We start from the raw sequence: 15331 nt of genomic DNA, 5'->3' as shown, positions 1-15331 counted from the left end.
ATTTCTTTTACATCTGTTATAATGATATATCATTTTCCGATATTTTTTGCTCTTTTTTCATTAAAAAGTATGAATGATTATAAAACATACGGGACAAATTAGTTAAATTTGAAAAAAAAAAATTTTTTTTCAATCAATAAAATTATTACAAATATTAACGGGAAAATAAAAAATTTCATAAAATGATATAACAATATAATGAAAATAAAAGACAAAGATTAAAATAATTTATTTTAAAAAATATAGAGGCAAAATCATATATTTAGATAAGATAATATTTTGAAAAATGTTACCGCTCAAAAGCTCACGCTAAGCTCAAACTCACTAGAGTCAAGCTCGGGCTCATTAGAGCTCAACTCTATATCTCATTCATATTAACTTATACAATTTAAATTGAAAAAGTTATGATTTTATCTTAGGATTTCTTTTACCTCCGTTTCAATGTTATATCATTATGTCTTTTTCCATTTTTGCACTTTTTTCATTAAAAAGTATAAATGATTACAAAGAATATGGGACAAATTAGTTAATTTTGACAAGAAATAAAATAATAATTTTTTAACCAATAAAGTCATTACAAATATTGATGAAAAAACAAAAATATAATAGATCGATATAACAATGTAATGAAAAATAAAAGATACAATTAAAATAATTTATTTTATAAAATATATGAAAATGATTTGATAAAATAAGTTTTTTAAAAAAATATACGATGCAACATCGTATATTTTATCAAAATATAAGGATAAGAAGGTAATTTCTCATGAAGTAAACTATTTATAAAATAAGAGATATATTAGATTAGGATTGTGTTAGTTTTTAAAAGAATAATTGAAGGATTTCTTTATGAAATTAGTGAGGTTTTTTTTTTATAAATTTTGATTGATTCGATGAAATTACAATGACAAAGTTGATGTCTGACCTAATTGAACAAATTAAAACGTTTGTGAGCTAATTAAAAAATTAAAAAATGAGGGAGCAAAATGTAAAATGCATCATTTTCTACAAAATTATTTTCTTCTTTGTTAAAACATCACTGCTGCTGGCAGTTGAAAGGCCCCGCTGGCCATCACGTATCCCCAAAATAGTCGCAATGTAGTCGAAAGACGCTTCTTGTATCTTAACTGAACGGTGACTGGTCTCGCCGGAAAATCACAAGAGTATTTATTTAAAATCGTAAATTAACAGCCACCGCCAGCCAAGACATAAGTCGGCTTTCGGAGCTCGCGCAAGGAGGCAGCTATTGGGCCCACGCAAGGAGGCAGCACTATCGAGATAGGCTCACTGCACGGCCCCCACATGCAGCTCATGGAGAAAATATTTATTTCTTCAATTCTTCAACTATTTTAAAATTTTTTTCTTTTTTTTATTTAATTAAATCAATATTTAATTGAAATCAACCATAAGAATTCTAAAAAATAATCAGATTAATTTTAAAAAATTTCTAACAGTATAAAAATTAATTTTTGTCAAAATATTAAATTTTTACGTGAATTAATTCAATAATTCATATATTATTTTACAGCTTGGTGTATAAGATTAATACAATTAGATTTTAAAAAATTTTTGAAATCTTTGAGATAGACGATGAATTTGTTCTATTTATACTAACTCTCTCTTAAATTATTTTAATATACTAAAAAAAAATTTAAATTAAATATATCGATTCTTAATCTCATATACCCTAAGACTATTTCACTTTGTTTTTATAATTATAATTGCAATTATAATGCAAAGAACATAATTGCATATATTAAATCTCCAAATATAATTTTAGCACGAAATAGAGATATTTGTACCGTGCAGAAAGAAACAGATCAAATTAATATTTAATTACATACTTGTAAACGCAGCCTCCATTATTATATCTTATCCATCTTCTCCGCCTTCACAATAGGATTAGCTTTAGCAATGGCGTCTTGTCCGGCACTCTTGTAGTCGAAAACGCAGTTATGCTTGTCCGAGTAACGGTGCAGCGAACAAAACGTCTGCCCGCACCGGCAATTGAATCCCGTCAACCCTACACGTTTCCTACAGAAGCTGCACCTGTTGGCCGCCGCCGGAGGTCGATTCTCCGATGAATTGGCACCTGTCTGTTCTCCGCCAGCGACAGGAGCAATTGTTGATTCGATTTGAGTTTGTTGTGGTTGTTTTAAAAGGAATTTTTTGTAGCACTTGGAGCAGAGGTTATTAGTTTTGGCATTTCCAAAGAAACCGCAGTTGTTAACGCAATAAAATGGTGCGTTTTGAGATTCTTGCTCCATTATTATTCGTAAAATTTTTTTAAAAAAAAAAAAAACAGTTCTTACAATTATCAAATAAAAGAAATAAATACAAATTTTTTTAAAAAAATTATTCAGCGACTGATAAGAACATGGATCGGATCTGATCTAAGAATATGAGAAATTAATAAAAAAAAGAAAACAGAACCTGAATATGGACGGCTAGGATTTGTCGATGATCGATAAAGGACGGGAAAAAGAGTCTGGAGAGAGAGAGAATTTGTGCTGGTGTGTGTCTGTAAAAGAGAGTTGTGTGTTGAAGAAGGTTTTGGAAGGAGGAAGAAAGGTAGGAGGTGAAAGTTGGGAAAGGTTTGGTTGGTTTTGTGGACCCGTTCACATACGGTAGTAGACGTTTCTTTGCAGTATTATTATTATTATTAATTTTTCATTAAATTTCATAATTATACATTTGCCTAAAAGGCCTTTTTATTTTTTTGAACGAGGACAATTATTATTCTTTTGGTAATAGTAATAATCTATCTTATTTTAAATAAAAGGTTTTTTATAACTAAATCCGGTTGAAAGAAGTATATTACGATCCCTATGATTTACGAAATATAATTAATTCATGTCTATTTTATTTGAAATATAACAATTTGTCTCCATTTTTTGTTTCCGTTATATTATTAGGTTTTTCTATTTATTTTTTTATATATTCTCTGTTAAGTTAATAAGAAAATAAAAGAGTCAGAAAAGAGATACTAAAATATTATATCAAAAAATTACAATATGATCCCTATAGTTTAAAAAATATAATTAATCCGTCCATGTACTTTTTTAAAAAAAATATATTTTCGTTGTTTTATAAAGTACTTAATAGTAAAAAAAAAAAATTAATCTATTGAAAATAAACTATAAAAAAATTTTAGACTAATTTTTAAAAGTAAGAATGGCACCGGTTGTATTTCACATTCAAGAGCGATCCTACTTTACTTTTCTCAATCCAATAAGGGCAGATTGTTTAGCCTCTTACGCGGTGGGAATCCTCTGTGGTTGAGAATTTTGCACGCGCTTACTAATAAAGCGGGATTGTTTTTGAATGCTGACAGTGTTGGGGCAATTTGGTCTCATATTATTTTTTAAAAGCTTAATATACTCCTACGTGTTGAAAAAAAAAAAGAGGTGCATTATGGATAAGAATTTTGAAATTAATTTTTATGAGAAGAATAAATTGCAAGTAAACAAAATCTGATCAAGGGCAGTTTGCTCCGGTCATATGGTTCTGTTGACCGTGGTCCAATTGTTGGGTCCTAGGCCCAAGTTCGATTGTAAGATGATTCTTCGGCCCAACGCAACTAATGCATATTCTTATTTAGATTATAGGGCGAACTAGGAAGACAATTATTGGAGATATTTAGGTTATATTTATTTTTTGACCCGAAATTTTCGAATTGTTGTAATTTTACTCTAAATCGATTTTAGTATCTGAACACTCTGAACTTATCAATTTAATTGCAATTATACATTAATTTGCTTTTTAGAATGCAATTGCATCCTAAAAGTGAATTACAATACCCTGAATTTATCGATTTATTGCAATTACACTTTAAAAATAAACTGAAATTGTAATTAATAATATAAAAAAAAGACTTAATACCTAAATATTCAAACAATAAATAATAAAATCATACCCAAGTATTCATATAATAATAAAAAAATCAATTTAAAACTAATTTTAAGATGTAAAAATAATATGTTTGATGTTAATTCAAATTAGGGTGTAATTACAACTAAATTGATAAGTTCAAAGTATCTAGATTACAAAGATTAATTTAGAGTGAACTTGCAACTACTCGAAAAATTCGTGGTGAAATTGAAGGTTAAACCTTTTGTTGAAAAAATATTTTTATAAAACATTTTCTAAATAATTTATTTTATTTTTTACAATATAAAAATTAATTAAAAAGGTAAAAAAATTTAATTTATAACACAATTTGCATATTTTAAAAATTTATTATTAAATATGAAAAATGTACATAAAAACGATAGAATTTTGATAGTTGTTGTTGATTAGCGAGTGTAGTTGACAATGACAAGTGCTTGATGATAAGATTATGGGAAATTATTATTTAGTCCCTCAGATTTTACATAATTAACCAACTAATCCCAAGTTTTGTGCAAATATCTAGCTAGTCCCTCAGGTTTAACTCCGTCTAATTAAAAGATCCTTCTGTCCGAAAAGTTGGTTTTTTTCCGTTAAAATCAGTACAAAACAAAGGCAGACATTCTGTAATGACAAAGAATGCCCTTACTGAAGCTCCTATTACTATCAACAAGGTTTGACGAAATTTCATTCTCACAAAAACGCAGAGAAAGGAAGAAAGGAAAAAAACAAACTCATCTCCATTTCATTTGTAGGTAACAAGCGACAGCGTACATGTCTTCTTCAAGCGCAGCCGATGGAGCATGTGAAGAAAGGTATGTGAATATGTATTGCAAGTGTGGGAAAAAAGCAGGCATTAGGATCTCAGAGACACAAAAAAACAAAAATCGACTGTATTATTACTGTATTGAAAATGCATGCGGGTCTTTTCTTGGTTGGTGTAAAGCTATAGATTCATCAGATCGATCTCAAGGAAGCGAAGTCGAAGTGAGGCAAAGAAGTGTAGCTACTGACTTGTTTGAATTTAAGGAAGAGATGTTGTACATGAAGAGGGAGATGATGAAAATGTACAGTGAGATTGTGACCATTGGAGGAAAAAAGGAGTGCTTGGAGTCGGAGATTGGCAGCCTAAAGAAGTTGATTTTCATATGCTTGATGGCTATCATGATGCTTTTCACCTTACTTGTAATGTTGCTGTTCAAGGGTAACAGAGGATTGTGAATAATAATTTTTTTTTTATGTATTTAGGGTAGTTTTGTAACATCCCTTCCCGGTCCACCCGTAAACTCGAATGAACCGAGTCGAGACGCTACAAACTGGTTGACTGTATGGTCTGACATGCTGAAAACATACTGTATATTGAATATAATAACATGCTGGTACTGTTTACAAAAATAATGTAATTTATACTTACAAAACATGATACTAGTTTACAAAAATGAAATGGGCCCAACTAAGTGCCCTGTACATGCCATAGAAGGAGAGACAAAAGGTACACATTAAAATGAGTAGCTACCCTGAAGACTGAGTCTTCTACAGATGAACTGCAGCAGTTGTAAGCCGACTCTCTATGATCCAATCTCAAAACCTGCGAGTTAAACAGGTAACTCGCTGAGCAAATAATGCTCAGTGGATTCTCAACATATAAAGAAACAAATAAGCACATATATATATAGAAAGAACCAACCATGTAAACATATATGGCACATATAAGCTCACACATTATGATACTTTGATTATCTTTTGTACTGTTTATAATACTGTATAATTCATGAAATGTTATGTCAAGATATCTGTATGGCTCCATAAGGTTATAGTGAAACCGAAGTGATAAGAAAAACTGTATGAAACTGGATGAATACTGTATGCTTGGCTGCTATGGCCCATATAATCATATCCACTCAACGGCCTGTAGCCGGAGTACCAAACTGTATGAGGTGCAGATCTGCTATCCTATGTCGCGACATAGCCTTATCTACATGGTTTCTACCTAACCTCAATGGAGCATAATGTTGGTATAGCAATAATATAACACAACATCACATTAATAGTTCATAACTTCATTTGCATCATAATGTTTATTTGATTTCACATCATTTGCATCCTTGAATGTTGTTTTGATACATGTTCTAATGTTGTATTTGATGTTAAAATGATTGGAGGCATATAAGTGAAGCGAAGAAATACAATTGCATTGAAAAAGAAATCCAAAAGTGCATGAAAACACAAGTCGCGAGCGCGTAGAATGCAAAATGAGAGACAGTGAGTTATCGGGCACAAGTCGCGAGCGCGTACTTGAAAGTCGCGAGCGCGAGAAGTGCCAAATGAGAGACAGTGAGTTCTCAGGCTAAATTCGCGAGCGCGCTATGAAGGTCGCGAGCGCTTACAGGCCAAGGGCCAAGTACGCGAGCGCGCACTTCACAGTTGCGAGCGCGAGATGTGCCAAATGAGAGTCAGAGAGTTTGCGAGCACAAGTCGCGACCGCGTACTTGAAAGTCGCGACCGCATACTTGAAAGTCACGAGCGCGAGATGTGCTAAATAAGAGTCAGAGAGTTTCAGGTGAAAGTCGCGAGCGCGTAGGTCAAATTCGCGAGCGCGAGAAGGCAACGCGAACTCATCATGCAATTCGCGCGCGCGCTTCCAGCCTGCACTGTCTGTACGCTTTTGGTCATATCTCTCAATATACAACTCCAATTTGGATGATTCAAAAACCCATGTAAAGCTAACACATAGAGGAACAAATAACTCTTCTATGACACTTCCTAATTCCATCAATAAATGGGGTCAAAATCAAGATGAAGCTACTGGTAAAATTTCCAACAAAACCTGTTTCAACATAAACTCTACTCTTTACTTCATTTATTCAATACCTCCCCTGTTTTCCCCTGTTTTCTCACCATTACCAGTCCTCCCACTCAACATGAAGCAAGATTGTCTCAATAGCAACACACCACACAATTCTCATGCAAAGAAAATAAAAAATAACAAGAGATATCAAACCTTTACTCCAAAAGCTTGAGCTCCTCTTAGCTTCTTTTCTCTACACTCTTAGAACTCCCTTCACCTATAAATAAGAATTCTTATGAATTCTAAAATAATAGCACCAAATGATTCAATTATGAACTTCAAGAAGGTTTACTTACTTGGATAAAAGAGAAGTTAAAGTTAAGGCTTAACTACCATGAATATTGAAAGTAAGGTGGAAGAGGAAAGGAAGAAGATGAAGATAAACATGAAAATGGAAAAGTGAAATGGGTATTATGGGTAGGCCATCAAAATCAAAGGATTTGTGTGTAGAAGTTTTAAATGGTACCTCAATTGTTAACAGGCTACAACTTAATACCCAAGCTCAATCTTTTAATGCAAATCACTCCTCACCTATATGCTTTAATCTTTTTCTCTCACTCAAATCCACTTACAATCTCATTCTACCCCAACCGGGTTTGGTTCAACTCGACTCAACTCGACTACTCAACTCTATGCTAAGACTCGACTCGGAGTAGGATGTCACAAGTTTGGTTAGTTTTTTGTAGTTTATGTTGTTTTTGTAGTTGGCTGTGTTAATGTGGTGGGTTAGTTGTTGAATGTTAGTAGCTCAGCTGGGCACAGTCAATTTGAAGATGACTTGAATGTAATATACGTTCTGCAATGAAATGTGTACTTTTTCTTAAGTATAGCAACTGCAAAGCAAACATATTAATTCAAACTTGGCTCCCATGCAGAAGAGTGGTTACAAATAGTGCCATTGTCATTAGTCAAATGTTTGCAATTCACAAAAGACAAAAACAACATATTTACATAATGTGCATCACAAAAACCCTACTCAAATCAAACTTGGTCCACACTTGCATGTTTGCTGTCAAGAAAAAGACAGACACAATACAAAAAAAAAAAAAGTTACACATTTGTTACTGTGCTTGCTAGAAAATCAAAAGATTCCTTGTTCTCCCTAACTTTTCAATCTGTTGTCAGCAGCAGCACCTCTTCACACAAAATGCACATAGCAGGATATCCATACTGCAAGATGTGAAGCCCAAAATACCATCTGCAACACCTCAACAACCCAAAAGAACATCCGCATCATATTAGTTCACAAAAAAAACCATCTTCAACATTTGAACCAAAAAACCAAATCTGCTATCATTCTTAACACATACCAAAATATTAGTATTCACGATATAGGATGTCCTCTCCCTCTCAAACTAGAAGCTCCTCTCCCTCTCAAACTAGAAGGACCTCTCCCTCTCAAACCAGAAGCACCTCTCCCTCTCAAAGCAGAAGCACCTCTGTCTCTTGTTGCAGCAACACCTCTCCCTCTTGTTGCAATAACACCTCTTCCCATAGCAGAAGCAGCACCTCTTTCCACAATAGCATCAGATCCAGATGAATTTTTTCCTCCTCTTTGCATAAGTTGTTTGTTCCTCTAATAAAACAAATGGTACGTAGTAAGTATTCACATAGTATAAAACATCATAGTAATTATTGAGATTGCAAAAGTGAATCTGGCCTGAGATATGGTTGGTGGGGCTTGCTCGCATGTTCTCTTATTATTGCCTAGTTGCTTACATGTCACACACCTAACTGTGCAAGATCTTTTAGCTGTGCTTGGAGGAGCTTCTTCCTCTTGAAGTTTTCTCCTTTCTCTTGGTTTGCCAGGCTTCCTTTTAACGGTTGAAGGCTTTAGGAATGGAAAGTCAGTTTGTGGTGGGATGTTGTAATTTGGAATTGGATGAATGACTCCTTTGTAGGCCTTTACATACTTCTCTACTGTGAAATACTCGTGACAAAAGTCTTCAAGATTGAGTCTCATGTATCCAAGTGCAATGCAAGCATGTTTACATGGAAGACCTGAAATCTCCCAATAATTGCAGGTGCATGTCCTTTTCCCAATGTCAACAGCAAAAGCCACAGGCCCCTCTCTCACCTCAAACTCATTATTATTGCTTGGTAGTATCTTGCATTGTCTAGATTCTTTTATCAATATGTTCAATGTACTCTTGCATTTTGGAGTTACTCTCCCTTCCCAAGCAAAAGCCACTGCAAACCTTTTATGAAGCATAACCATGCATTTCTGCCTAATAAAGTCTATTAGCTCAACAATAGGTTTGTTCCTCAAGTTTCCAAGCCAACTGTTGAAACTCTCTGTCATGTTATTTGTCACATCAACGCTTTTAGCTGCTGGATGAAAGGCATGTCTACTCCAATGTGAAATAGGAATATCCAGTAACCATTTTACAGCCCTTCCCTCATTCTTAGCCTCAACATTCTTCATATGCTGCTTAAATGCATAACTATGGCTAGACTTAGCTGCCATCCAAAGTTCCTTCCTCAACATCACCCCTGGAAAGTGCTTCTTGAAGTTCATTAACAAATGTTGACAACAATATCTGTGGATTGAACCTTCAAACTGTGTCCTCACAGCCTCAAGCAATCCCTATGTTCAAAAAGAATTCAACATCATTAGCTAAATAGTTGAAAGTGAAATATGAAATACTTTGGAGGAAATTACCTTTTGTCTGTCTGAAATGAATGTCCATGGCTTTGAATCACATCCCGGTCCAGTGCACTGTCTAAGACAGTCAAGGAAGAAGGTCCATGTTGCAGTGCATTCATTTTGAACAATTGCAAAAGCTAGTGGGAACACCCCCTTATTCCCATCTAGTGTAACAGCACTCAGTAAACATCCTCCAAAAGGGCCCTTCAGGAAGCATCCATCCAATCCAATGAGAGGCCTACATCCCTCCAAAAATCCCACTTTCATTGCTTCAAAACATATGAAAATGGAGCTAAAGACAAGTGGCTCATCCAAATTGTTCCTTGGCATTGATTCAAATTTGATAAAAGTTCCAAGGTTTGACATTTGAACTTGTGCAATGTATTCATGCAACTTATTGTAGCTCTCAACGTGTGAACCTGCAAGTTGCTCTCTAGCAGCTGTCCTTGCCCTATGAAGCTGCCATTATTCAGTCTCAATGCCCCATTTTGCCTTTAACTCAGCTTGCATTAAAGCATAGCTCATTCCTGGATCAGCAGCCAATTGAGATTCCAGTTTCTTCTTCACCCACTTTGTTGTTGCATTGGGATTCTTGTTGTTTAATGGCCTCATGCATGTATGCTCAGGTTGTATGGTTTTTACTACAAAACTCATTAAGTCTGGAGCCACACTAGCATGGAACCTAAATGTGCAGCCCTCCCCCTTACATTTTGCTATCACTCTTCTACTATCATTCTTGATCATCCTCAGTATGAACCCTCCCCTAACAGCATAATCCCTTAAAGCTTCCCTACAACTATCAACAGTTAAGAATGCATGCCCAACTCTGAATTCAATATCACCTTCAACTGGTGTTTCAAATATATTGTCATATATTTTCTTCCAAGGATCTCGTGTTTTCTTTTTAGGTCCTCTCCTTCTTGGTGCATTAAACTCCATGTCACTACTTTGAGCTGACTGTTCCTTGTCAGTATCAACATCACTGGGACCATCATCAACATCACCATTGAAGTCAACTTCCTCTTCTGGATCTGTTTCCATTACCTCAGGTGTTTCAGCTTCACTACTCTCATCTTCAGTATCAGAAAAGACATAGTCATCATCTGTGGACTGACTATCAACAACAGTTTCTGTTTCTCCCCCCTCCCACTCCAATGGTTGTTGTTCTTGTACTCTATCTCTAAAGCTGTAAGAGGCTCCAACTGCAATTGCTCTTTTCCCCTTCCTATTGTCCCTATTCACATTGGCCTCATGAACATTTGCCCTGCCTCTATATCGCCCTCTCCCCCTCCCTTTTCCCCTGCCTAACTGGTTTACATAGCCTGAATACTCAGTGTTGTCAGCCAGCACAATATCCCACATCTGTGATCCTATCAACATTTCTGCCCCCTTCCCCTTACCACTACCTGTACCCTCTGTATTTCCAATCCCAACACCTACATTTTCTTGCTCAATAATGGTCACATCTCCAACATCCCCACTTATCTCAGTTTGTAACCCAATATTACTTTCTGCCTCCCCAACACCATTTCCTGGAACTTCCCTATTAGGCTGCAAATTTTCATTATGTAAACTCATATTATCTGCCACCTGACTGTGGAACACATTTAGCATAACAACACTCGGTTCACCTTGCCTCCTAACCAAATTCAGTTCAATATAATCAGTGTCCTTGAATCTTTCAAACATTAGAGTAACGTCTGCATCATTCTCTATTCTATATTTTCAGAGCATTTAATATCCACATTCCCATCCTTTATCTTGTGAACTTTGCATAAGTTTTGTAAGAGGACAATGTAACTCATTCTGTCAGGTTGTGCATCATACAAATACACTGTATCCCCTTAATATATGACCCCAATGGTGTAACTTTCAGGCAAAGCCATCAAATTCAAGTTTTCCTACATTGTAATTTAACACAGGTGTTACAAAAAACCCTCAATACATTATGATTAAGCATTATCATTATCATTATCATTACACACAAAACGTCTGCAAAAACCCTCAATACATTATCATTACACACAAAACAACTCATAACGATGCTTAAGCATTTCAATATACCAAAAATCATCATCATAAACATCCTCAATAATATTGATTTTCAATTTTTTTTCAAGCAAAAAATGAAGTGGGTCTGAGTATGTGGTATTTACCTCAAAACGAAGCTTTAAGACTGTGATTCCACGCAAACAAAGCACTACATGCAACGACCACTCAATTCGTTTCGTCAATAAACATCATTTTCTAGCATGGATTCTTCATCACTTCCACTGGAGATGAAGACGTTTTTGCGTGAGAGAGTTCCGTCTCTAGGACAGTCTGACCTACAGTTTCCCTCGCTTGGAAGGTCATACTTGTCCACGTCAGTTAGGGAGGGGTGTTTTAGTCTTTTAGTCTTCAATTAACGGAAAAAACCAACTTTTTGGACGGAATGACCTTTTAATTAGACGGAGTTAAACCTGAGGGACTAGCTAGATATTTGCGCAAAACTTGAGATTAGTTGGTTAATTATGTAAAACCTGAGGGACTAAATAATAAATTTCCCTAAGATTATTAATATTCCAAAAATTTTTTTTTCCCTTTAAAATGACTTTTTTTTTTTAATCATAGAAATATCTTATGTTGATAAATTTTCTTAAGCGTTCAAAATATTTAAAAGATCTGAAAAGTACTTTTGAGACAAATTATTCTTAAATAGAGACTTAAATTGCTATTTCCCATACAGCAGAATGCTAATTTAATAAGGAAATTTGTATTATTACCTATTGCTATTACTTCTACTAAACCTCTATTAATTTCTTATTATTGTTTTATATATATATCTTTAGCTGCGTGTTTTCTCAGAATTTTAGATTAGGGTTTAATAATTGGATCGGTCAATTAATTGATGAAGGATATTCCTAAGTGCATAAAACCCTAGTCCCTCTTTCTCTCTATTTCTAGTTCTTTAGTTTGGGCTGCTGCTATTTATTAGCGGTAGCCCTATCTTTTATTTTTTCTTTTGCTTCATTTTTTTTTTCACTTTAATAAACTAATCAGATATATTTTTTTATAATAGATTTGTCTTCTTTTTATTATTGTTATTTAGTCTTCATATTTAGAGTTTTTGTCCCTTCTTTGTGAGGGTTTGTTACTAAATAAAAATACGATATTTGATTTTTTTTAGTTGGATATATTTTGATTTGCATGTATGGATCTTCGATCAATGAAGTCCAATAGTGTGGCCTATTTCTCCATTGATGTTATTGACACATGGCGACACTCATCTGTGTTCGTCATATGTTGCAAATTCTTGGAAGAGCAATCCAGATATAGAAGATCCAGATAAATTATTATTTTATCGTTCAAATCAATTAACAGATTAATTGCTACTATGAAAATTTATATTTTTTATCAAGATCAATTCCAAGTGGAAAGATCTAATATTATATTTTTGAATTTTAGTTTCATTATTCAAAAGAATATAAATTCTTTTGTTTTGTTAAATAATCACCGAATTCTATTAGTTACGAATGGTAAAGTTCTATATCTGGTGATTATTTGTAATTTTGATATTACTATTAGTGAGTTACACTTTAAAAAGAAAAATAAATTCATTAAAGTAGGGATTAACTGAACCATAGAGATAAATCGAATTTAATATGATTCAATTGGATTTGTATATAAAATATTTAAATATATTTATTAAATACATTTAAAAATATATGTTAAAAAATAACTTTAATATGAACTAAAAGAAAAAGGCTCAAATTTGGTTTTTATAAAAGAATAAAAAAAAAATAATGACTAAATTTAGTATTAAATTACAAATCAATCAATTACCATAAAATATAATATTATTTTTCACATTTGACTTTGAAATTAGGCAATTTAATTATTTTGATTAAAATAATGAAACTTTTGGGCTTCTCTGGGCCAAAGTTAAAAAAGCAGTATCCAAATTTTTAAGAAATTCAAAGTTTAAAGGCTTCCATATGTTGAAGAAAAACTAGATTTTGAACCGTACTAATTACGGTTTCGTTCATCAGTTGACACTAAGTTATCATTAGATCACACCAATTTTTAAGCCACTATTTTAATATCCAATTCGAACTGAACTTGAAACACCCTGAATTTTTATTTTCAAAACATTTGAATTTTTTATTAAATCAAAATTTGAATTTTTAACGGTATAGGCCGTAAATAGTGAACAATCTTAATTTGAGTTCAAGTTTTGCAAATTGGGCCCAAGCCTAAATATAATGTCGAAAATTTTGAAACCGAGAACAGTTAAATTTTCGAGTAATAAAATGAAAGTCCAGCAATTAATCTATTATGTATATATATATATAAATTAATTGTCCTAAATCAAATATGATTACTAACTATTTTTTTTTTTATTATTATTATTATTTTTATTTAGCTAATGGAGGAAATGTTATGAAACCTAATTAAAATAAGTAAAATAAATTGAACCGGACCCGAAACGCAAATTGATTATTTGAAGACCTAGTGAAAAACCCTGTAAACCGAGTAAAATCGAGCCGAATCATTAAATTAGACCAAACCGGTTCGAATCGAACCGGAATGGTCTAGAAGCCCAAGATTTTTCTTTTCTTTTTTCTTTTCTTTTTCTTTTTTTTCCTTTTTTTCTTTTCCCTTCTTCTTCCTTGCGCCAGCAACAGCGCGCGACTCCCCCTCTCTCTTCTTCCTCCCTCCACGGACTTTCCGGCGACCTTATCATCACCAAACGGCTCCAGTCCTCTCCTTCATCGACGGCGAGCTTCTCCCTCTCCTCCCTCGTCTCCGATTCCGGCAAAGCATGGGAATCACGAGCGAGTCGCGATTCCATTTCGCTCGAGACAGTCGCGTCTCCGGCGATTGTAGACCAGTCGAGCGGTCCTTCTCATCGGCGACAACTCTCCGATCTCTCTCACACTTCGTGTCGGCGTCGTTAGCGCAGCAAGGGGGGGGCGCTTGGGTTGCGTTAGACCGATTTACACAGCCCCCATTTTCTGCTTTTCTTTCCGTTTTCCGGCCAAATGAGCTACTGGTTCAACAAACAAGCGTCAGATTTGGGCTCCCTAAGGAATTTCTAGCAATTTGGTGTGGATAACGTGAAATTTTGGGTAGAATCGACTTTCCGGCCCCCGTGCACGACGGCCGGCGGCGGCGGTCCGGTGACCGGCCGGCGACACTCCGGCGAGACCCTGAGAGGCAGAATTCTCTTCTCTTCTTGCTGATCGTGGAATCTTCGCCCAAATTTCAATTGGTACGCTCTTAGGCTCCGTTCCTAATTCTCGGTATAAATTCCAAATTTATAATAATATGCTGTGAATTAGTTGAAGAATTTTTAGGAGAATGTGAGCCTAGGATATAATTATTAGAGTTGTGATTATATTAGATTATGGGTGTGTAATTAAAATCACTATTTGCTTTAGTTATATACAATAAATTTTGAAACTTTAGAATTTAAGTCCTTTAAGATAATAGTTGGTAATCAAAATGTGAAACATAAATTGGAAATAGTTAATTAGATATTTAGGTAGCTATTAGTCTAAAACTAGTTGATTATGCATAAGAAAAGTAAAATGAGTGCTTAGTCGGTTAAGAGCGGTTAGGTGTGTAATTCTACTAAGCTTATGATTTAATAAATATTCTTATATGGTTTGTGAATATGTATTAGTTGTTATTAGAAGCCGAAACATGTGTAATATATAATTTTGGTATCGAAAAACTCCGAATTTAGTTGATGATTATTAAATACATAAGCTATAGTTTTATATGATTGTTAAGGATTCATATTAAATTGTTTAACTAGTAACGTGTGGAGGTTAATCAAATAGCTATTTTTCGCTTATTTGCTTATTTACTTATTTACTTACTTAATGTTATATAATAAGTTGAGGTTTGACATTGACGATTAAATATTGATGTGATTATTTTGGACGGAGGAAGGGAAATTA

General features: G+C 34.0%; 2 protein-coding genes across 2 annotated transcripts; both read right to left on the bottom strand.

The window, feature by feature from the left end:
• Positions 1–1733: 1733 nt before the first annotated feature.
• LOC105636571 (zinc finger A20 and AN1 domain-containing stress-associated protein 8) lies at positions 1734–2616 on the bottom strand. Its single transcript, XM_012219879.4, has one exon. It carries the CDS (start codon positions 2265–2267, stop codon positions 1866–1868), a length of 402 nt encoding a protein of 133 aa, XP_012075269.1. The 5' UTR covers positions 2268–2616; the 3' UTR covers positions 1734–1865.
• Positions 2617–8060: 5444 nt separating this feature from the next.
• On the bottom strand, positions 8061–9713 carry LOC119370735 (uncharacterized). The gene is made up of 3 exons (XM_089719289.1): positions 9399–9713; positions 8472–9323; positions 8061–8312 (listed from the first exon to the last, which is right to left on the bottom strand). The coding sequence occupies exons 1-3, from the start codon at positions 9711–9713 to the stop codon at positions 8061–8063; spliced, it is 1419 nt and encodes a 472-aa protein (XP_089575415.1).
• Positions 9714–15331: the final 5618 nt, after the last annotated feature.

This window comes from Jatropha curcas, chromosome 3 (assembly GCF_041381405.1).
Source record: "Jatropha curcas cultivar XTBG-Jc1 chromosome 3, XTBG_Jcur_1.0, whole genome shotgun sequence".
Lineage (NCBI taxonomy): Eukaryota > Viridiplantae > Streptophyta > Magnoliopsida > Malpighiales > Euphorbiaceae > Jatropha > Jatropha curcas.
This window is presented reverse-complemented; position numbering and strand designations above follow the sequence as displayed.